The sequence below is a fragment of the Mycteria americana genome, chromosome 5 (assembly GCF_035582795.1).
Source record: "Mycteria americana isolate JAX WOST 10 ecotype Jacksonville Zoo and Gardens chromosome 5, USCA_MyAme_1.0, whole genome shotgun sequence".
Lineage (NCBI taxonomy): Eukaryota > Metazoa > Chordata > Aves > Ciconiiformes > Ciconiidae > Mycteria > Mycteria americana.
Window position 1 is genome coordinate 46,483,933 of NC_134369.1, and position 23,963 is coordinate 46,507,895.

The 23,963-nt window shown below is 41.2% G+C and overlaps 2 protein-coding genes across 14 annotated transcripts in view; one reads left to right on the forward strand and one right to left on the reverse strand.

Annotated features, from left to right (window-relative positions):
- Positions 1-923, reverse strand: part of SLC25A21 (solute carrier family 25 member 21) — a 272,008-nt gene extending 271,085 nt beyond the window's left edge. Inside the window, exon 1 of the mRNA XM_075503178.1 lies at positions 242-923. Within this exon, the coding sequence (XP_075359293.1) occupies positions 242-308 (67 nt within the window). The 5' untranslated portion in view covers positions 309-923. The remainder of the gene's footprint in view (positions 1-241) is intronic.
- The window catches only part of MIPOL1 (mirror-image polydactyly 1), a 195,846-nt gene continuing 172,056 nt past the window's right edge, over positions 174-23,963 (forward strand). For 4 of the 13 annotated variants that reach the window (XM_075503166.1, XM_075503171.1, XM_075503164.1 and 1 more), the window contains exon 1: positions 4,810-4,924. The gene's annotated coding sequence lies outside the window, so the exon portion shown is untranslated. Of the gene's footprint in view, positions 267-4,802; positions 4,925-5,697; positions 5,846-23,963 lie in introns of those variants that run through there. The other 9 variants (XM_075503165.1, XM_075503167.1, XM_075503169.1 and 6 more) reach the window with 6 other exon arrangements.

The window sequence follows — 23,963 nt, forward strand, 5'->3', positions numbered from 1 at the left end:
CGCGGCCCGGCCGCGCCGCTCCCGCCCCCGGGACCCCCGGGCCGCGGGTCGCCTCAGGGGCCCGCCCGCACCGCGCGGCGGGGGAGGAGCCGCCGCCGAGCCAGGCTGTTCCCCGCCGCCGCTCCTGCGCCTGAGGAGAGCGGCAAGGGGGCGGCGGCGCGGGGGCCTTCTCCGCAGCTTGGCGGAGCGCCGGCGGGGAACGGGCAGACCCTCCCCTCCCAGGAGGAACGCGCCCACTTACCCGCTGAGCCTCCGGCGACGACTTGGTGAGAGGCCTCCTCCAGAAAGCCCCCGGGCTTCCGAGCCATCCTCGCCCGCGCCGCGGCGGCGAGAGGCAGCCGGCGCCTGGAGAGCGGCTGCGAAGCCGGGGCCGGCTCCGCGCTGGGCGGGTGGAGAAGAGCCGGGGGGAGGCGGGAGCCGCGGTTATCTGCGGGGGGTGGGGGGGGCCGCGGCAGGGCCGGGAGAGGCGGGGGCGCGCGGGCCGGGCCCCCGCGCTGGCGGAAGGCGCGCGGCCGCGCAGCGGCCTTTAGTAGCCGGCGGGCAGAGGGGGGCCCCGGGCAGGGCCCGGGCTCGCAGCTGCTGGCGATCCCGGCGGGGAAAGGGCTCTCTGATCGCTTCCAGCCGGGAAACCGGCAGCCTCTCTCTCTCGGGCAGAGCTGGGGCGGCCGGCGCTGGGATCGCCCTGGCTGGGGCGGGGAGGCAAGGCTTTGGCGGCCTGTCAGTGAGCTGACGGGGGAAGGCCTGTCACCTTCCTCAGGCTTGTGCCGGTTACTCCTCGCTTCGGGGCTGGTGCCGTACAGCACAACTTGCAGTCTTGCTCCCACCGCAGCTGAGACCCAGCTAACACCGTCAGATCCGCTGGTGCCCCACTTCCAGGACGGGTCGGTGGTGCCATTTGGCTCACCACCTGTCTTTCTGAAGCATACTGTTCTTTCAAAACCTTTAGACTTTGGTTCCAGCTTTTCAGTGTTCAAAGGACACGGGTATTTTGTCACTTGGAGAGCAGCTATTGCATGTCTTATGCGGACCTATTGGCCCATCTTAGTAAACGAAACAGAGCCAGGGCTTGGGCTCAAGCACTGGGACACGGTCAGTGCCATTGCCGAAGTCCCCAACATCGTTTTTGCCAAGGCCAAACCGTGCTCTTCCAGAAGATGCCAGGGTACAACGTGGGGGACAGCATGGGCTCATCCCCAGAGGCAGCACCATTGAAGGGGAAGGGAGTTCAGCCATATGGATGCAGAACACACAAAGATGTTTATTCTCAGGGCCAGAGAATGGGCATAGATCCTTTCTGTTTACTAGTACAGACATAGTCTTTTTTACTTAGAGCCAGATTCAAAATGGCACTCAGGTTAATAAACTACAGCTTAAGCACTTAATCAACAACTGAATACCTAAATGTTTCTATGGATTTGGAGCCTGCAAAAGTTGGGAGCACATGCAGTATTGCAGGTGGTCTTTCACTTTCCCTGCTCTATCACAGACACTGTTCTGCTGGTGAGATCCCTAGGTTACCAACATCTAGCTGTAAAGATTTTTTCTTTGTCTCCACTTCTTCTCTCCCCCTAACTCTGACTTAGAACTGTGGTTTCTCATACTCTTCTCTGTTTCCTCCTTGTGCATGTAGCCCACAGCCTCTAGTATTGCTGATTTTTCTTACCCCAAGGGAAGGCTTGTCCACTCTGAGCTTGACCTTTGCTTCTTTTCTAACAATCAGGGGTACGTACAAGCTGAATTACATTGGTTTGGGGGAGAAAACAGAGCTACTGTTGATCTCAAGGGCACGTTTATTAGAGTTAAGAAGATGGATTTAAGGAAAAGGCTCTTGAATAAGGTGCTAGACTGTTTGTTTAACCAGTCACATGGATAATTTGGGATTAATTTTTTTTTTTTTTTTTTGCTTTCTTGCTAACAGCCCTACAGTGTTAACACAGACAAGGATATTCATTTTCAATCAGAAATCCGTCACGTTATCTTCAAAGCAATTCTGAATACTGTGTGTGATCTTGAGCATCTTGAAATAGAACTAGGAGGCTAGATTTGCTGGCACCTCTTCAAAAGAGAAGGAAAAGAAAGGTAGTTTTTACATCCTTATTTTTTAACTTCTCTCCTCTGAAAAGAAGACAGACTGCTGTTGCCTTACATGGGCATCAGCTTATGCTAAACTCAAAGTATAGCTAATTTATAACAAGGTGCATTTATGTATTCCTGCAGCACAGCTACCAAAGGCAAATGTTGGTACCCAGTTCTTTCTCTATTCCTTAAGAAACATATTATGTTAGATCTGTTTCTTACGTCTGAACAGTATATTTATGTGCTGTTTTCCATGTCTGAGATAGGTATTTAACTGCAGTCTGCTGTCTATATACATTTTATTTTAATAATAGAGGGGCTTCCAGATGTTCATTTAAAGACTTCAAGGAAGAGAGGGGCTTCCAGATGTTCATTTAAAGACTTTGAGGTAGTGACTTTAAGGTAAAATCCTAGGCACAGTGAATCCTAGGCACACCAGAAGCATTGTGCTAAAATCGGGATTTCATGACAGACTGTAGGAATATATGTAGCATAGCAGAGTTGAAGAGAATACGTGCTGGTTTTCCTCGCCCTCCAGTCCTGGAAAGGTACCTTTAAGGTACAAGAGAAACCTGCATTTGTTATAATAATGCCACATCTTTTCCTCAAGGAAAATGGAAAAGTTGAGGAGAAAGTCCATTGTGAAGAAAGGCATACTTGACTACTGTAAAAGTGAAGATGAAACACCTAAAGTTGATAGACAGGAAAAATTAGTATTCCAGCATTCTGATGGCCAGAATTCACGTAATCAAGGAGAAAATAAAGGATAAAATAGTCAGAGACAATTTGGTTTCGATAGTGTTGTGAAAGAGAGACTTCTCAGATCACAGCTCTCCAGATTCGATGGATGGAAGTATAAAGGTTACTGTTAGACTGAGTGAGAGAATCTGGAAATAAATTAAGCAAAATAATGAAAACCTATTAGAACCAAGATTCATCTCATTTAACTGTCCACCTCATTCACTGGGAAAGAACCTTTTTTTTTCTACCAACAAAACCCCAGTGATTTTTACATGAGGAGCATTTTGAGAAGGAAAGATCCGTCAACAGCTTACAAGTGGGGTTTGTGCACAAGGTTCTGAAACTACAGTGTTTTGATCCCCCTTGCAGGCTTTTCTGGGAATCATTTCTCAAATCTTTCCAAACACGTTTTCCTGTTTTGAGGACGGATTGCAGGTGCCATAGCATTTGGAAGCCAAAACTTTATAAAAGTATCTTTGGGAAAGTATTTTCATGAAGTTGTAATATTGTTCTGATATGTTAGTTTGCGGAGTTTCTGTGAGTGTTTTGTGATAGTTTAGCACAAATGTTGGTAACTGAGTAGAGGTTCCAAGCTTGAAAGGAAATGTAGCGTTTAGCAATTTAGAACAAAGATTAGAGAAAAACAACAGTTTTATTGCTACTGAAAAGTATGGGAACATAGCAAATATACAGAGAAGTGTTAATAAAGTGTTAAAAGACTGAGACCCTAATTGCAAGAAGGAATAATATTCAGGTATAACATTCAGTTATAGAATTTGCATGTATCAGCAAATAAACAGTAACTTGAATTCTTTCATCTGTGCAAGAGCAGAGTGGGGACTGCTGTGGGAATACAGAATAACTCATTTAAATTAATAAACTTTGAATGTGCTGACCTTTAAGTAATTAAAATCTCAACTTCAATGTTTCATTAACATTTGCATTAGTTCCCTTGGTTTGGCTCTTTGAGACTGCTGCTCAATAAATATAGCAGGATCATCAAGTCTCCCGTGTTCCGTATCATCAAAAAGCAGATGCTGAAACATCACTACTTTTTTTGTTCCAGAGATGTAGGTCTTGCTGCGCAATGCTCCCTTTGATACAAATAGCAAATCTAGTATTAAGGTGGACTTGCTGTAGTAGTTCAACAGTAAAGAGAATTTGGAGTCGATCAGAGGGTGCGGAAACTGGTTGGTTAGATTTGTTTTCTGCAGAAGGTGTCACTGCAACAAAAAGAAGGTTTACATGAAAAAACTGAAAAATAATGTTCAGAGGGTGTATAATTTAGATAAAGATATGTTTACAGAATGGCATTACACCTGCTCCTTAAAAAAATAAACTCTGCCATTGTTAGGAAACTATGAAGTACGTCTCGCAGTATTCAAACCCCAAATCTGTTCACCTCAACACAGTTAAATTCTCCTGCTGAAAGTCTCTTTTATATATTGCACATCTCCCTTACTCTCCATCCACCCCTCCCTGCTCTCCCGCAAAGGGCGACCTTCCCACTGCGCAGGTTTCCTAAAGCACGTGGAGGCTTAACCCCGTTTTCATAGGGCCTCTTTCCCAAACCAGTACATGTGCGCCCCTGCGTCCTCCTCCCTAATAGCCCTGGCAGGGCTTCTCTCTCCATTCCTGACTCCTGCACCCCTTAGCAGGGAAGCCCGTTCCTAGCCCGCCTGGGCAGCGCTCCGCTGCTCACACCCCAGAAAGGAAACACCTTTTCCCTCTGGGGCGGAAACGCGGGCAGAGGAGACACCCGCTCCCGCGCCCCGTGCCGGGGACGCCGGCAAACCAGCCCCTCCAGCACCCGCACGCCGCAGGCCGCCGCCTCCCGCCAGCCCCCGCGGGGCCCGACCCGCCGCCGCGGCCGGCCCTGCGCCGCCGCTCCCGCCCGCCGGGCGGCGCCGCCCCCGAGCCCGAGACCCCCGCGGCCGCGCCGCCGAGCCCCGCCCTCGGGCCGCGGCCCCGCCGCTGCGCGCTCGGGGGCGGCGCGCGCCCGCCTCTCCTCCCGCCCGGGCCGCAGGGTCCGCCCGCTGGCGGGCTTTGTTGTGGAGGCGGCGGCGCGGGGCCGCCCGCAGGCCGGCGGCGGGGGAGGAGCGCGCAGGTAATGGGCTGGCGGGGCCCTTCCCTCGGCGGCTGCGGCCCGGCGAGGCCGCGGCTGCCCCGCGGCGCTGGGGTTTGAACTTGCCCCGTCTCCTGCGGCGGGGCTGGGCGGCGGCGTTGGCAGGGGCCGCTCTGCCCTCAGCGCCTCCCCGCGGGCAAGCGGCCCTGCCCGGCCTCCTCGCCTCCGCCGCCGCCCGGCCTGCTCCGCCGCCGCCGGGCCCTCGCTCCGCTTACCGGCTGCGTGGGCCGTGGCAGCCGCCCCGGCGCAGCCGCTTGGCTGGGTTACCGTTACTTCTCTCTGACCGGTCGCCGCCGGGCGGCCCCCGGCTCGCCCGACCTACCGCCCGCTCTGCAGCCGGAGGGACGGGGAAGCAAGTTTCCTGCGCGGGGATGCGCGATTTGGAGTTTCAGAGGCTGTCAGCTCCGCGGGGAGGGCAGGGGCGGGCAGGCTGCGCCCCCCGGCAGGGAGGGCGGGCAGCGCTGGGCAGTCAGGGGTGAAACCTGTCCCGAACAAACTCAGGAGGTCGGTGCTAGGTCTTCAGTGGCCGGTGAGAATAGGCTGTGGAGGGTACTCAGAATAGTAATAAATTTAAAAAGCAAACCCACACAAGCAACCCCTACCAAAATAAAGTTTGCAGTCTGTGCTTTTTTTTTTTCCCCCCCAAATTTATGACTTTGGAAAAAGATCCGTAGCATATCCCAATGAATTGTATACCTCAGCTTCTAATATAAGTAAGTTTCATGCTAACCCCGTTTCTTGATGGTGTTTTGAAGGTCTGTTTCGTTTGAGGAAAAAGACTATGGTTTCTCAGTGTGAGCAGTTTGGAGGAAAAACATTCAGTATGTTTACCCAGAGGCCTGTTTTATCCGAGACAGCAAACCCTCCAATGTTTGCCCATGGAACAATGACAACTCGGTCTAGGTATGACTTCAGGAAGTTGAGGTGGTTGGAGCTGGGTGCTGTAGGCATTTGCTCACCCTGAGTTTGGGAATTCAGAGTGCCCTGCAGCGGCATAGTGTCTTTTTTAATATTTCAGCAAGTTCTAACTACTGTTAGAATAGCCCTAAATTGCAGTGCTTTAGTCATGGAAGAAAAATTGGTTAACCACAGAGATGCACTTCTGGCTCAGCAGATCTCGGACCTGCAAATTCTGGAGGTTGTGAGACCTGTGGGTCCTAGGGAAATGCAGTGGTGTTCTGGCCTTGTCCTTGTACCTGTTCTTGGCCAGTTTTGCTCTGGGAGTATACAACTTCGGTTCAACCTGAAACTACCTGTTTTGGATTATTTGCTTATTTAAATATATTTTATATATTTATATATATAGCACTAACTTAAATATCTTGTGAGGTTTAACAAGATTTAAAACTAAGTCATAACTGTTAAAGTAAACATCCTGTGTTATGTGGTAATTCTGTTTTTGTTTTGTTTTGCTTTTAAGTATGCAAAATGTAGTCATTGACAACAAGGTCCTTCAGCTGTATGAGATGTGTGAGGCTGAGCTGTATGCACCAGTGAGGTACCATTTGCCTGACAGCTACGAGTTCTTCAGCCTGTCACTGGTACAGGGATCAGTACTGATTTCATGCTATTGAAAGTGGTAAACTTGTCTTGCCCATCCAGCTAAGGAGAAGTTACTGTGGTTCTGGTTGCAGTATGGGAAGTGAAGGGAGGGACTGAGAGGTAAAATTATGTAGAGGATTTGAGAAAGTAGGGACAGCTGCTGCTGCAAGTTTTGGGGGAAGGAGGTCGAGTTGTGAAGCTATGCAGTCACTGCTGCATCCGATCACTGGGAATGACAGCATTATCAGGGAGATTATAGCCCTCCTAGGACTTGGTAAATCTATCTGTGGAAAGGACATATGGTAGCAGAATATCCATTTTCCCTCCTGGCCATTTCTTCACTAGTATTAGATGTTTTGTCTAGTTTTCTTCTAAATATCTAGACCTGATAAGGCTCAAACCAAACTAGTAGATCTTGTAGTCAGGAAGATTATATGCTATCTTAGATTTAGTAAATGATTCCTTATTGTAGGCATTTGTATATACACTTTTTGTAGTTATTACAGGTTTTCATATAGTGATATTGCAAGTTCTTTAGAGCCTGATTCCCGTTATAATTTGTAATGGGAACTACTCTGTCCAATAGTAGTGGGTAGCAAATTAAATTTTAAAAATCTGCTCCCCAGTTTTCACGTGATAACTAATTAGACTTCTTGCCTTTTTTTTTTTTTGTATTGTTTCTGGATTCACTCCTTTAATAATTAGTTTGCCCCTTGTGGAGAAGGAAGTGTTATTTTTGTTCTTTGCATTCTGTTATTCTATCTCCCTGCTTGTTAGAAGTTATTCTAGATGATGCTAAATTAGAAATTGTGTTATTATACCATTATTATACCATACACTGTTATGGTGTTACCCTCTTTTCTTGACCAGTAAGAAACAAAACAATTGTCAGGCTTACTATTGCTCTTGCAGTGAGGCAAACCCAGCGCATTGTATTACTGGCAGAAATAGGAGTATGGTGCTGATGCTCTGTGGCCCAGATCTAGCTTTTTGCAATTTGTGGGGGTTTTTTTGTTTTGAGGGTGCCTAGGTTAGTAAAAATGTAAGGAAGTTTTCAGAGCTTGCTGGAAGGAGTTAGAGGAGGAGGGAAAATACGGGTTTGGTCATTCTCTGTAGAAAGAATCATTAAATTATTCACTAGAATTGAAAGCAAGAAGGTACGCATGAGCTGAGGGTGAAGGGGGAGAGTGTCCTGCCTATTGATCACAGTTTTGTGTAAAATCAGTCATGTGAGCTTGAGAGATATCCTAATGAATCTTTTTGCTACCTCCTCTTAAAATTTTTAGGTTGTCAAACCAAACATATGGCAGAGTAGATGCTGCATGTTAATGGCAGCGTGCAGATAGTGCAATGTTTTTAAACTATGAATTGCAGATCTGACTTGATGTTCACTTTAGTGCAGATCTCTCAAATCAATGCAGAGGCTTCTTTTCATTTTTAGATCTGTTATCCTATCTGGGCAACAGATGTTTTGAAGCTTGCTTTTAGAACAACCAACCCACCCTTTTGGGCTGCAGTCTATTAACAGATTTAACTACAGGGTAATGTTGCAACTGGCAGATATTCCTGAAAGCATGATTTCTGGCTTTTGCCTTTTCCTTTTAAAGGAAAATGGTTTTGAAGGGGTAATAGAAATGGTATTGAACCCTTATTTGCAGAACAGATACAGCTATGGAAAGAGCGAGTGTGTATGCTCATTTGCTAAGATGAATCTCTGCTGCTTTGAGACACCAGTTTTTTAAGTGATAGGATGGTTGGCATGCTCCCTGCTAGCCTCATGAGCTGTGGTACAAAACCATAACAGCAGGCTTCTGTTTTCCGTGGTGATTCTTGATGTGGACTTCTGTCTGTTAAGGACAGGTTAAAATGCAAACTGGCAGTTTCTGCAGAGTGATGGCCTTTGGTATATTAAAGAATATTATGTATTAGAATTTTGAAAATATTTTATATTAAATATTGCTGGGATTGATTTTTTGTTTTCATAGTATCAGTGAATCAAATCATACTTTTTTGAAATGTTCATGTGTGTTAGTCACAATTCTCTCAAATAAATGGAATTTCTTAAGCCTTCTTGTATGAAGTGTGAAACAGGCACTGCTTATCTGTCCCAAGTACAGGTAATGGAGATATGATTGCTTAAATTGAATGCCAGTGGATAGCTGCCATAATACAGTATGTGTTGTTTATGGGTTTCCTCTGTATGTTACTGAATATCAGCTACATGTGAAAACAGCTTGTTGTATTTACTGTGCACCTTTACACTTGGCTGAGCCTTGTCAAAGAAGTTGTCAGATTTATTTCATGCTTTTCAGAAGAATTAAAACTCAGTGGTTCAGTTAATTATTTTGAAAGTGTTTTTTTATTTTGAAAGCTAGAGTTGTGGCACCTGTGACCTATGGTCAACTTTATGTTGGCTGCCAGAATACGTGTACAGCTTGTTTTCTTTTCTTTTTTTTTGTTTACCAGTCCTTTTCTGTTACAGGCATGTAAAAGGAGTTTATTGGGTCAGGTGCCTAGTGGGACGCTATTTGTACGTGTGCTGTGAGTTTGGTGTGATGCACAGCCCCAGATGACTTGCAGGGATGCTTCTGTGGGTTCTGGAGTAGGGAAGGGGATGAAGGGCTGAGTAGGGTCCGTGAGCGACTCTACAGGGTGTTTGCCATTATTATTGCTGAAATGTGTTCTGGAAATTCATGTTGAAAATGGCATAGAATTCTGTTGGTGACTTTATGTGTAGTTAAAATTATCATCAATATGTTGCTCTCAGTTTTAGCAGGGAATAAAATACATGAGATTGGTTCACAGTATCTTTTCCTTATTAGAAAGTCAAGATAGCATCTATGGTATCATTTTGCTCAGTATCACTTTCTAGAGTAGCAAACCAATGAACAGATCCAACTTCCCTTTAAGTGAACAGCAAAACTTCCATCGATCACAGCAGTGTGGGATTACATTGCAGGTTTGGAAGAAATAATTGGTAATGAGTTCGGCTCCTGGAGGGCATTAATTTTTGGAGCATGAAATCCATAGTAAATTGAGTTAAGGAGATCCACATAACATGCTGGTAGACAAATGTTATCCTTTCTGTCCTTTTATGTAAATCTGTTGAAGACAGAATTTGATCTTTTAGTTATACGTTCATTTAAATAGTAATATTCCAGCTAGCTATGCACTAATTTAAATGTTAAGTGTGAAATAAATTAGAAAAATCTAATCTGGTTCAGTAATGTAGAGTTAGGACAAAGAAGGATTAAAATGCTCGGTTATTGATTAGCTCTTTGGAGGGAGGGGTGGCAGTTCCCATCAGGATTTGTGGAATGAGAGCAGGGTTGTGTCTGAATCAAAACTGTTCTGAAAATGCTGTATGATGCTCCGCTGTGAGAGAATTTAACGTGGGATCAAAGATTGCTGTACTTGAAGCAAACAGACTGAATTTTTAATGGTGCTTTTAAAATGTACGAATCTTGTAATCTATGTTGACTTGTCCTTTAGCTTATAAATAAAAATGTCCACTTGTAAAGAGAGTATTTAGTGCTGAAGAATTGCTTCATGGATGTGTGTGTGTATGAATTACACTTGTTGGGACCAGAACTAGAAATTGTCGTTAGTTGCCAATTTAACACATGAATGGTACTAAGCTTAGATTGGCTTGAGGAAAGGGAATAGGGCTTTCTGAGGCATGCCAGTTGATATGTATGGAAATGAAAAGTATTAAAAGATTTCTTTTTTGCAGAGTGTTTACACAATTAAAAATATTACTGTGCGTTGTTTCAGTTTTTAATGCACAAAGCTAAGTATGTATAAATCTTTGTATTGTGAACATTGATTCTTTTTCTTAGATGTCCTTGGCCTGTTTCCTTTGGGAGTAATCAGCTCTGCTGTAGCTTTCTTTCATTACACAATTTCCAAATGTATATATTTGACCCCCTCTCTTTGTTAATTCTATTGTATCAACAGGTGAGGAAGTGGAACCATTCTTAGTGCTTACATATTACATCTGATAGTACAAACTAATATTTTATTTCCTATGTTTTTGGGTTTTTTTCCTATGTATTATAGATTTAACTTCATTTTAGAAGCTTAATTGACTGCCAAAAAACTTGTAGCTACTCAGCTTGTAGCTGAGTGTAGTTAGAGAACTGAGAATACTAAATGAGAATAATTAGAAAATTATTCTAAGACATTTCAGTGGCCACTTCAATGCTATTGAAAGAAGTTATGCAAAAATGAGTGTGTTCTTTTTTTAAGCATTCATTTCTCTCAATAATGGTATGATACAGTTATATATTTCTTTAAAAACAGCTAGTCCTGTTTGAGAGAGATTAGATGGTGAAATGTGAAGAAGATACATACCTAATGCAGTGTCCTGTCTGGATATTGTCATTTATGCTTGTTATAGTTGCCTAAATTATACCCACCCTATAATAAAATTATAGTATTGATATAATAAATTTATTAGTATCAGTATCATAGTTTAATAAAGTTATTAGTATTACTTTTAGAAAGGCACAATTCAGTTTTCTCAAGTACAGTTGTTAAATTCAGATTTCTTTGATTTACAGTTGGACTTGCTTTAAGATTCTGTTTCTCAATGTGTTGTCCTTAGATTCTGTTTCTCAATGTGTTGTCCTTAGATTCTGTTTCTCAATGTGTTGTCCTTAGATTCTGTTTCTCAATGTGTTGTCCTTGTGGTTCACATTCAAGTAAATAAAATTTCAGGTTCTGTAGGATTTTGCAACATTAGGTGCTCAGTAGGTGAGAATGTGTTAACTTGGTTATGTAACTTTTTAGATACAAGCATGAGAAACAAAGCAGTATTTTTCATCATGGTTTTGTATAGTGTGTTTGTACGTGTGCACAGATACAGGCAGTTTTTCCATTTTCTGTTGTAGCAGAGTATTAGGATGTGGTTTTCCTTGTCTGAAGTTTGACATAAGCACTGTATGACCAATTTGCTCCTTGGTACCTTCCTTGTAATGAGGAAAATAGCACTGTGAAACATCCAGCAAATTTTAAGATTTGTTGACTGTTTTGTAGCTCTTTTTGTAGAGCTACAAAAATGCGTTCTGATTTTGAATTTCTTTATTACGAATATTCCTAGATGAGCGATACAGGTAGTATCATAGACATTCAATTGCTCAGTGTAATTAAAGTAGGATAATCAAATACTCAGATACCAATTTAAATCTGTTTTCACAGATGCAAGTTGACTTTTTTCCACTTTTTTTCTTTTTTTTTTTTTTTTTTTTTTTCCCCTCTGCTAGTTGTCAGGATACCATGAGCTTGCTGACAGTGTAAACAGTTTAAGATAGAATAAAAATTAGTCTTGAAGTAGTTAAATATCTCAGTTCCCATTATCTATATCTGACAAAAACCAAACAGTATTTAATAAGTCTGTATTCTTGGATCTGTTTGTAATGGTATTTATTTTCATTAGACCGCAAGAATCTTGAAGTTAAACTTTTCTCTTTGCACCTATGTATGATGAAAAAGGATGTGGTTCCACACCTATATCCTTCTCAATTGTATCCTACATTGATGTCATTGTTCCTTAAAGACATCAGCAACCTCATAGTTCTGCTCAGTTGTATTTTAAAATGCATTTTGATTAAAATTTGAATTTAGCAAGTGAAAAGCCACCTTCAAGGTTTAAATTTTGCTTTTCCTTCAAGTTAAAACAAAAAAGAAAAAAGGCAGCATTCTGTTCTCATTCTGTGGTGTTATGCAAGTTAATTGTAGGAGATTTTGTCCGTTAGTCTCTTCAACTATCATTTTAGGGGGGTAAGCTAAATTGGGAAAACTGAGCCCCAGGAGGAACTGCGTGAATTCTCTGGTGTCCTTGTTCACCGCTTCTCCCTGCCTTATAGGACATCCCGTAGTGCCTGGGGTTTATAACTCCTTGCTCCATTCCTGCCTTCTTGCTGTGACCATCCGTTGGTTGTTTCCAGGTATTCCTGGCTAAATTATTCTCATCTTCTCCTAAGGTATAGGTACAGTGTGAGGGATGTGGGTATTTCCGTGATTCCCTTACCCTGACCGCATTGCTCTTGTGCCTCTGACAGTACTGAGCCCCACTTAGCTGCCTTCAACTTGGTGTTGAGTGTGGGCAGGGTATTTAAAGAAAAGAGGTGGGGAGGAGTTGGGGAGCTCACTGCCCTTTTCCTGCACTGTCTCTTTTCTTGCACCAAGTCTTAAGTTAGCTGCAGATCTTGCTAGACATGCCTTGGAGAACAGAATTGGGGTGACTGGTCAGCCGTTTATCAGCCCTTGCCACCTAGATGTGATCGCTGGTTGGGCAAGTGCTGTCTAGTTTCTCAGCTGTTGCTCCACAGTCACCACAGTGAGCTTGTTCAAAACAAGCTCAGGTAACTACCTAACTGCTGCATGGAAGCGATAGTGCTGCTGCTGCTTTCTGTTATGGCTTCTCTTCTGCAGCCTGAGCTCGACAGGGTTGGCTCATGGGCACAGAGGGGTCCTGGGGAGGGAAAGATACTGCTCTTTTTCACTACCAAACATGAATTGAAGGCAGAGTGGGGTTAGTAAGGCGAGGGTTAAATGGCTCAATTTGAGAAATGCTGCATATGACCGCAGTAGCCAAATTAATCTTTACATTTAGACATACTATAGCTGCGTGAGCTGCAGTTGCTACAGTGCAGAAATACCCTTCATGAAAACTGATGGCAGTCTCCTACTGAAACTTTATTGCTTCTGTACATGAGAGGTAGACCACCTCTAATGCCTTAAATTGTGCAGATATTATGCAATTAATTTTCAGTAATTTCTCTGAGTTGTCTGTGTTTGCTTATGTGCTTGCTTTAAGAAGGAACAATAAAGCTTTACATCTGGACTGGGACTGTGTAGTCATATTGTTGCTTCTTGTAGAAAAATGGTGGTTCTTTAGAACAGTTTTTGAGATACATTTTACCAATATTAAGGGATAATAAAAGATTTCATACACGTACAACTGTTTCTACCTAGCATGTTGTGAGTGCATGTATTTGGTTGACTGTTTTCTTCTGAACCAGTAGTGTTTTTGGAATATCCTGATCTCATTAGGGAGCAGAGATGTGAAATAGCTGTTGAGATTTTAATTTTTTTCCCACCAGCTCTCCCCGTGGGTGTGCAGGATCGCAAACCGGTAGATGGAGCCCCGTGCCAACAGCCAGCCTTCAACAGGCTGGTGGGAGTACCTGCAGCCTCCACCCAGGAGCCAGGCAGGAGAGGCTTCTTGAGCCTGTGTCTCTGACATGTTCTGTTCATATGTAATAAAGGAACGTGGTTTTAAAATTACATGTCTAGGATTAGCTGTGCAAGTCAAGGCAGTGACCATGTGCTGAGAAGCTTAGGGACAGTTTTTCAGTGTTCATGGGGGCAGGCGATCAGGTGAAATACCCTGATCTGTTCTAGAGCGCTGCAAGTATGAGAGCTCATCTGGTACGCCATGTGTCTTTGCTTTTCAGTTAATTTCTGAGTCAACTGCTTGTCGTTAGGCAAATCTTGATTGAGAACATTGAAAACAGGATCTGTGGGAAGCTCTTAAGAAACTTACAAATCAGAATTTGCTTTTAAAATTTAAGTTTTAGGATTTGGTTTTGTATTTTTGTTTCTCACTATTGCTAACTACTAATCCTTTTGAAACTATATTTTTGAGTATCAAAATTTGTTGAATAGCACAGTTCATAAATTCAAAATAAGCAGTAGCTAATCTTGCATATTCCCCATTTTGCACGGTGTGTGTCCACACCCTCAGCCCAGCGCTGTAATGCCCAGTTCAAGTAACTGATACAGTGGACTTGGTTTGTTGACATCTGTGCAGGCTGCTTGTAAAACTATGAAGAACATGCAAGTTGCAGACAGCTTCCTTCAGAAATAAATTTGCCTGATGTGGTTTTGTTATGTAGACTAATTACCCTAGTGCTGAATAGCAAAGTGCTAATTTTATTTGAAAATGTGAGACACAGTTCTTAATTCCAAAGGGAGAAAGGAGGATAATGTTTTAGTGGTAAGAAGAGGTAGTAAGTTTTTATTCTGTTGGGGGGTGGGGGGCAGTCATATTTGTGCCAATAAGTATATACTTACTTGAAAAATCTTCCAGATTAGGATTATTCTGTGATTGTAACAGGTACACGATTTGTATAACATATACCCTGTATTTCTTATTTGAAATTCTAGATGACTTAATGTTTACATTTCAAAACAATGGGAAGGGTGTGAGTCCCTAGTGTTCTTGCTCTGACTAATATTTCTGTGCAGTAACACTCCTGTACAGTACCTTATATCCCAAAAGAAAAATGAAGTAGTTCTCAAAGCTTGCAGATTTGTCTGATGACTATATGAATTCTAAGCTAAGTTGCAATCTGAAATAAACTTTGGAAATGTGTTTCTGCCTGCTGTTAATTATGCATGTGAAACCTGCATTCAGATGGTAGGGAATGGGGTTAAAAGTGAGATTGTGAAAGCATTTGTCAAAAATAAATTATTGACTTAGAATTCTGCTGGAATGGTATCATTTGGTTTGCTTTATTTGTTTTGGTGGTTAGTAGTCACTTTTGCTTATGGTTTGGAAAAATGAAATTACGGGTTTTCTTTAACATGGCACATAGCAAACTGTAGTACACCAATCCTTCAAACCCAAGTGTTTATTACACTTTGGAGAGGGAGCTCTAGACAGTATTCCAACTTGTTCCTGTTTCAGTGCATTTAAAAAAAACAAACACAAACCACAACTATGAACATCCTTGTGCTTTGGAGGGAGAAAAGAAAAACCGTCGCGTGGTGGGTTGACCCTGGCCAGCAGTTATGCACCTGCACAGCTGCTCGGTCGCCACCACCCCCAGCGGGATGGGGGAGAGAACAGGGAGAGCAGAAGTGAGAAAACTAATGGTTCAAGATAAAGACAGTTTAATAAGCAAAGGAAAAAGAAGAATGAAGAAAAAAAAAAAAAAAAACAAAACAAACAAAAAAACCAAGTGATGCAAATAGTCATTCACCACCTCCCATCCACAATCATACCAATGCCCAGCCAGTTTCTGAGCAACAGCTGCCTCAGAAGACAAACTGCACACCTCCTTCTTTGCCCCATTTTTTATTGCTGAGCATGACATTATATGGTATGGAATATCCCTTTGGCCAGTTGGGGTCAGCTCTGTCCCTTCCCAACTTCTTGCCCACCCCCTAGGCTACTCTCTGGAGCAACAGAGTGGGAGGGGGAGAAGGGAAAGCCTTGATGCTGTGCAAGCACTGTTAGCAATAGTCAAAACATTGGTGCATTATCAGCACTGTTTTAGCTGCAAATCCAAAATGTGGCACCATGCAGGCTGTTATGAAGAAAGCTACCTCCATCCAAACCAGACCCGGTACAAGTAGTAACTTATTTTTCAATAGCAAAAATAGTCTATTTTATTTTAGAAACTGTTATGAAAAGCATTTTGTAATTTCATAGAAGCATATATTGATGTTAGAAGCTTAGCTGGATATACATCTTAAATTTTTGAGGGAGGAACACATAAATGTATATGAATATCTAGTTCTGTTAGTGTAATTTTTTTTAATAATTTTTTTTTTAAGAAATGTGGCTTCTATGCAGCAATTGGTCACTGCAGTGACTTTTTACATATAATTGAAGTTTCAGCATGTAGATTTGGCATTAACGATGTATCTTAAACCATCTGTGGATTGTTAGAGCACAATAGAGTGGTCATTTTTGAATTTTTATTTAGTTATTATCAGAGGCAGTGATATTAGTACAATAAGGAAGCTGTAGAATAATATAAATATTTACTGGAGTGTTTATAAAAATAAGCCTTTTCCTCCTCAAGGGAATGGTTACAAAGTTTTAGCTCGTGTTCTTGTTAAAGGAGCATTTTCTTTGGAGAGGGAGGGGGCTTTTTCAGGAAAAGTTTGACAATAAAGCTTTCAATGAAATACAAGGTAGAGCTGAAAAGACAAAATGTCCAGAAAATGGCATTCCAATGAATGTTTGCCCTTAGAAGCAAAAGAAGAGCTTGTCATAATCTTGTATGAAACATGAAATGAGTGGTAGAATCAACAGGGTGGGTTTACTGGTCATTAATAGGTGGGGGGAAAAAAGACAAGCCTGCATTAAACTTGGCCTTAAAATGTTTTTAAAAAACAAAACACAGAAACAGCAAGTCTTGCATCTGCCAGTGCACGGAGAACATCGTGAAAAGATGACTGATAACAAATGTTTTTCTGTGCTTGATGCATCAGTTGAATTTGGCAGTTGCCCTGAAGAAAGTGGAGACCACCTCCGTGTGATTTCAGCATTCCTTATGTATCAGCACCTGATTCTTTTGAGAGCCATTTAGATTTTGTGTAGTGCCTGAAGCATTTAGCGAGGAAATGCAACACGTGTTAAATAGCAGAGGTTGTAGTGAGGTCTGATGTTTTAACCCAGGGAAGGTGGTAGAAATGTAGCAATTGTGAAAAGCTCTGATCGGAAACATCACAGATGGTTACTGAAGCAGGTTAATTTCTTATTCTGATACAAGCAGAAGTAATGGATTTTTCTCCTGACAGGATAGAGTACCTCCAAGACGTATTGATAATTGCCTGTAGCATGAGATTTCATCACTACTGTAGTTGTTTTTTTATTTTAACAGGTTACATTGAGTGGGGAAGGAGATTATGGAAACTGAGCCCTTTAAAGAATTCCTGCAAAACACAGAAAAAATCATCAGGTTGTGCAGAGGCTTGCGATCCTCTGTATTGATCAGCTGTAACACAGCAACTGATTGAAAAATGTCTGTTGGTCTTCTGAGGTCTGAGTGGTTTCTGAGCGCAAATGGAGGGGAGACGGGACACCTAGATAGCTGCAGTCTTACATGCAAAACTATTTTGACTGAGGTCCTTGAACTTTTTATGGCTTAGATTTATGCCTTAGCAGCAGGACTAGGCAAAGCTTTAATATTCTGAGTTTAACCATTCATTCAGACACATAAGCTCGCTAGCTGTAATGCAAAGCGTCTTTCAAAATGCTAATTCTCTGTTCTGGCAGTAAAATACATGTGGTATACACTTGCAATCTGGCCCATGCCTAGAAACAGGTTTCCTGCTAGGCTAATTACTCCTAATTGTGGTACTCTTGTGTAGCAGTAAGGGACACTAGCAAGATAAATTGGTCTAATACTGACATTTATGGGCTAAACAATATGGACTGTTCTGTTCTTAGAAATATGTGTGATATGAAATTTTAGTTGAACATAGATCAACCAACTAAGAGGGAAATTCACCCGACAGCTAAAATATTTTAAATGGTGTGCGTCTGTGACACATAGCCTTTTCTGAAAGTTGAATGACTTTGGTGGTGGTTTGATTCTTATTCCCCTTTGGAATCGAATTGTACAAGCTGGAGAGTTGTACTGGCTTCCCTGTTCAGCTTTGTAAATGCAGTGTGGTTCAAGCTGGTGTTACTGCTCTTTATCCACCAATAAGCAGTTTTGCCCATTCCCTGTATCTAAGGCACAGATTCCAGGTGGAGGTCACAAAATCCCTTTTTCCTTATTTTTTGTTTGTAGAACAGATTTGAGTCATTACCTCTAGGGTAAGGAGATGGTAAAGCACCTCAGTAATTCCTACCAGAACTATTTACAGGCTGATACAGGAAGGATGTTCCCATTTAAGCGTAGATCTTGCCCAAGTTTTTGGTGCATGTATGGTTTTTAAAATAGCATAAATTGCCTTCCAAAGATTTTTATCTTATTTTACATTGTTTATATAAGTGTGTCTATGTATATATTTAAAATAAGTAAATACATGCATGTATTAGGGTTTTTAACTGTTTTCTAGCATCTGGCCAGACTAAAACTAGAGTTTGTGGTTTTTAATCTATCCCTAGCTATCTGTTGCAGTACTGTTTCACTGTAGGACTTTTGTTGATCAGTTTTTCTTGATTTTAAAAAGCTATTGCAGAACGCCTGTACCTATTTTTTAATAAAATCTGCTGATAATATGAAAAAGACACTACTAGAATGTTTTCCTGACTCAATTAAGAATGTATGTAATTGCTTTGATAACAGATAAACAATTTGATATTTCTATATATGAAACTCTGTATATGAATAGGGCTCAGATAAGCTGCTTTAATCACTTATTTGCTCATATCTTATAATTTTATAGTTAATTTGGGAAGTAAGAGTAATCTTTTTTGTCGTATGCTTTTGTGGACTGGATGTAAATTAATCACAGAAGTACAGTGTCAGCATGAATTAATTATGCAAGTAAGCCGAATGGCTATTTCATTATTTTATTGAAATGGCAAGAGTTTGAGAAGATCTTTTGTCTTAATAGATTAGCCAGAATTCATTGGAAAAAGTCTTAGTATGTTTAAGGTAATGGAAAGAAATTGCTTTCAGTACATCCTACAGAGATCCTGTTTAAAACAGATGACAGTCTGTCACGTTCAGTAGCACATCAATCATCAGATTTATTCTAATTCCTTAAGCTGAACATTTCATTCAAGCTTGTAGATTGTCTTGTCAAGCTACCAAAAGCTTCATAGCTTTTCTGTCAAGCATGGAGTTGCACCAGCAGTTCACAAATAAATGCTAAGCTGCAAAAATATTGTTTATTTTCTTTAACCTTTTATTCATTTAACTGCAGTGTTCTTTCGTGTTATTTTCTCCACATGTGTTTATCACAAGGTATTCAAGGGACTACTTCCTAAACATGCCTCATCCTGACCACAGCCACTTCAGACCAAGGGCCACTCATTTTGGGATGTGTTGTTTTTACTCGTAGCAGTCTAGACCACCATGGTTATGACATTCCTCCTCTAATCACAAAGGCCCAGTGAGCAGCTTCATTTGCTGCAGACGTGAAGGAATCCTACTGCTGGTGCGCACAAGGCACTGGTGTGACCAGTCTGGCTTTGTGCAGAGTGGCCGTGGTCGTGGACTTCTGCTCGCCCTGTATGGAAACTTGCAATTTTGCTATCAACCCATATAGTTGTGCCATTCTTCATATTTATTCATCATTCATTTTGCTTAGGGACATGGTTTAGTGGTGGTCTTGGTAGTGTTAGGTTTACGGTTGGACTCAGTGATCTTAAAGGTCTTTTCCAACCTATACGATTCTGTGATTCTATCAAATTTCTCTGGGATTTTTTTCGTGCTTTACCATGTATGTTTGTGTACAGACAGCATGGCTAAATTGAGCTCCTTGCTTTTGTTGCGGATCTGCCACCTTGGAGAAAAGAAATTTTTCTTGTGTCTTTTTTTGCCCCTCCGGCCTTCTCTAATTCTGAGCCTTTTGCTTTCCTTAAAAGAAAGCTTCTGTGTAAACTATAGCACTTGCATACAAGGTATATGTGAGCCTGCGCAGTAGTCGCAGTAGTGAGAACTTGACTTGAGACACAGTTGACTTTCTTTGAAGTCAATATACATATGTCTGAGGTAGTAAAACATTGGGGATGGTTAGTTGAAGTTATGTTAATTAATTGTGCTGAGAAAAGAAAGTAAACTATTAGGTTGGTGCATTTGTATAATTTACATTTAAGCCCAAAAAATTGCTTGGTAAAGTGGTTTTTCATGAACCACTGAAAGGCTTATGTCCAGGTTAGACTACTCCCTATATTAAATTGCTAATGCTATTGCATTCAATATAAAGTTGTGACTGCCCTTTAATAGGAAAAAGACTTCCTTGGTTATCTTTTACAGCTATTAAAAAAACCAATAAAATCTAATCTGTCTGTTAATAATTTTCCAGAACCATCAGCTTCAGAACTCTACTTTCTACTTCTAATTCTTCACTGTAACTTGTGATTTCTTCTAATATGTGTTTTTCTGTCATTTACCCGCAGTGCTACATTTTCTCTCCTAATCTGGTGTTTTTGTTATAAAATCCTGTTATTTCTTTATGCTGTTTTTTGATCTGCTAAATGGCCAATATGTTCTTTTAGCAGGCTTATTCCTTGAACAGATATTCTGAAAGACACATTGTACGTGTCTAAAAAGGAACTGTGGGGTTGAAGCCCTAGATAAAATTAAAGCCTGAGTATATAAAAAAAAAATTGTTAAGATGTCAAGATAATGAAAAGTCAGAAAATAAATTATACCTTTTATTAATTTTGAATTTTATTCAAACATAGAAATATGTAGCATAGACAAAAGCTGGTTACAGAGAGATAAAATTCAATTTTACACTAGGATACTTGTTTTATGTATTTTACATTTATTTATAAGATCAGATAAAGGCTTGGAATTCTCAATGTAAATCACAATATGGTCCTGATGAATGCCAAGGTCAGTAGATGGAAACCCCTTCACTTGCAAAACACATTACAACTGCGGACGATACCAAGTGAATAAAATGAAACCAATAAGCACAGTCTTTCCTACTGTGCATTCTTTACTTGCATTATAATGTTAGAGCTTTGAGTATTTTTGGTTTTCAAAGGAGTGAATAGGTATTCACACTCTGAGCATCCTCCCATATATTACCTGTAGCCAAATTAACATGTCTTTGTTAAGAAGAGATTAATGCAAAATTTGCTTGAGGTCTGTGGGTGAGAATGGAACTGTTGCTGCAATAACATTGAGAAACTAGATTGGCCCTATTCAAACGGCCTTGCTTGTGCTGGAGATGTAGTTGATGGGATCCAAATGCTATGTAGATGATGGAGCCCATGATTTAAGAATCCATTTCTGTAATAAATTGCTTCCTATCAGGAGCATCTTCTATCAGGAAGGCTTATTTTATCCAGAATCAGATCTCTGGTATGTCCTGAAGAGAAAGAAATTTGACTATTTTTTCAGATTTGGCAGGACAATAAAATGGATTCTGGGTCCTCACAGAGAACGTACGCTGTTGATGATTTTATCCTGTAAGGAAGTGGCTCAGTCTCAGGTACCTCAGCTGACTGTCTATGCCAGTCTGAACTGAAGAAGGAGACAACCTCTAAGTAACCAAATTGCAAGCCGAAATTTGAAACATGTAGGTAGCTAACTGAAATGAGTGCCACTCATCTTACCGCAAATATTTAATAAGTAAGCTGTAACATTCAGTGACAGATTTTTCCGTCTGTAGTGTATTGGAGCTTTTGAGCCCCCGGGCAATAAGGAATAGACTTCTCGACATGGCATCCACTTCACAAAAAATGTTACTAGACTTGACAGGTATTTTGTCAAGCTGGACATTTTTCAGAAGTGTTGGCTTCCAAAACATGTCTTGATCAGCTGCCCTTATTATACAGAAACAGTGATTTCTGCATCTGTTGCTTGTTGTTGAGACTCCAGGTTTTCTGGGCTCCTGTAGCAGTGTCACTGAGGTCAGCAATTTGCCACTGTTACCTGAGTTAGATCACATCAGAGAGTAGCAGCAATGAGTAGTGACTCAACAGCCCTAGGGTGCTGATCTGGTGTCACCGAACAGCTCTTCTACGTAAGCGCTGGGGTTACAAATGGTCTTTTGTTTTCTTCAGAAGTTGTGGTTTGTTTGTAAGCTTCTAACTTGTTCCGCTTCAGCAAAGGAAGGGCCACTGCGGCGGGGTCAGGATCTGATCTTTGGTTTGTCAGGTAGACTTCAAGGTAAAGGGTTTTGTGTACCAAATGGTTTAACAAGTATGAAGTTCTAGTATAGCACTTGGTAAGCTTCTGTACAGGCCATAGCTCAGCAGCTTTCATTGCTGGGCTGGTGATCGGATTGCTGAGGTCTGCATCTTGTATGATCAGGCTTTCTTTCCAAATGGCAAAGATCGATTAGACTGCAGAAGGACAGATATGGAAATGCAGCTCCCTGTGAGAATAGACTCACCTTCCAATTTTTGATACAATGGGATTTCTTTCAGGATCATAACAAGGCCGTTTCTGATGCGATACAACTGTGAAAGGGCAGTAGTGGACCCGGTCCACTAGATTGTTCATGGCACCCCGACAATATAAAAGAGTGGAGCACCCACGAAGGATTCCTTTGTCATAAGCATTACGGATTAGGGTGCAATGCATGTATCAAGAGACTCTGTTATCCTGGGATGAATAGTCAGCCAGTTAAGGGTGTTTAAGTTAGTTTTCTGCACTACAGTAGCATAAATGTAGGGTGATATAAATACACCTGGGAGCAAACTTCAGCTTATTGCTTTATGGACTCAGAATTTGATGCTAGAAAGAATAAACACAGTTGTGGGGTGTAGCACTTTTTCCTCACACTGTACTGAAGGTGACTGCTGTGCAGGTGTACAAGGTAACTCTAATTAAAACAGTTTCCCCTTGAAATGTAATTTTGTTCCTCCTCTTCACTATCCAGTCATAGACTAATATTTGTCTCCAGAATGTTTTTCCAGGATCTGAAGTGGAATTACAGTATCTGAAGGTTACTAAATATTAGGCAAAAATTATAATTCTCTTCATAGTTTAAAAGTATCTTTCATATTTTAAAAACGCTCCTGGATGTAAAATTCTTTTGGCAAACATTCACTGTCTTGCACTTATGAGAGAAAACTTACTAAAAATAGCATATGCTGCTGTCATACTGAGGTTCCCCTCCAGTTGTATCTGCCCAGTATCTTGTTTTTTACTTGGCATAATATACACTTCCAAATTTATCTTACAAGTTACCAAAAAAAAAAAAAAATCAAACCAGATACTTTATTGAGAACCCATTTAGTATTACGTATTACACTTTCTTTCCAATAATACAGTCATTCAGTCCATTAGCAAGATCAGGGAAATTAAGAATTGTCTGTACATCTGCAGCTCTTAAAAATCCTACACGTAATACAAATAAGCCAGTGATGTACCTTTTTTTTTTTAAACTGTAATTCTGTGCAATACAATTCTATGTAAAAGTGTCATTGTTTATTAAAACAGGAATGTGATACTGTAAATAAAAGCAAAATTTTGTTCCATTTGCTATAGAAATTAATTCAGCCTAATGTTAAACTCCAGTTATAAAGAAGTTCATAAAAATTATCTAATGTTATAAAAAATGTTTTGAAACAGAATTGTATCTCATCTAATTAAAAAGAATTGTGATTGGAGCATGAGTTTGCTAGTTGTAGGGTCTCTGGACTTCTCAAATGTCTTGAGAAACAGGTTTTTAGGGAGGTGTCTATTAATGGATGTCTGAGAGTAGGTGTGTTTTTTCAACCTGTCCTGAAAGCATTGTGGAAAACCTTTGAAGTACTAAACTACCTTTTCCTTAGGTTTAGCTTTTTTTAGTGGGTATCTTTGATAAAAACAAAAATAATTTTACACCTCAGTGAAGTTCCGTGTGATGAGTAAATTAAACTCATTTGACTCCTTTCAGGCAGGAACAACATATTGTAATAAGCTAAGTTATGGCAAAAACTGCAGCCTTTCCATCATACCTCTTTTCCCAAACCAGTCTGCTCAGCAGATGCACAATCCAGCTGAAGAGCTGAGTACAGTGAAATACTTCCTTTAGATAAGAAGAAAACAACAAGAGGGCTGTGACTTACTGGCATAAGTTTTTACAAATGGAAATAATTGATTAGATGTTGTGG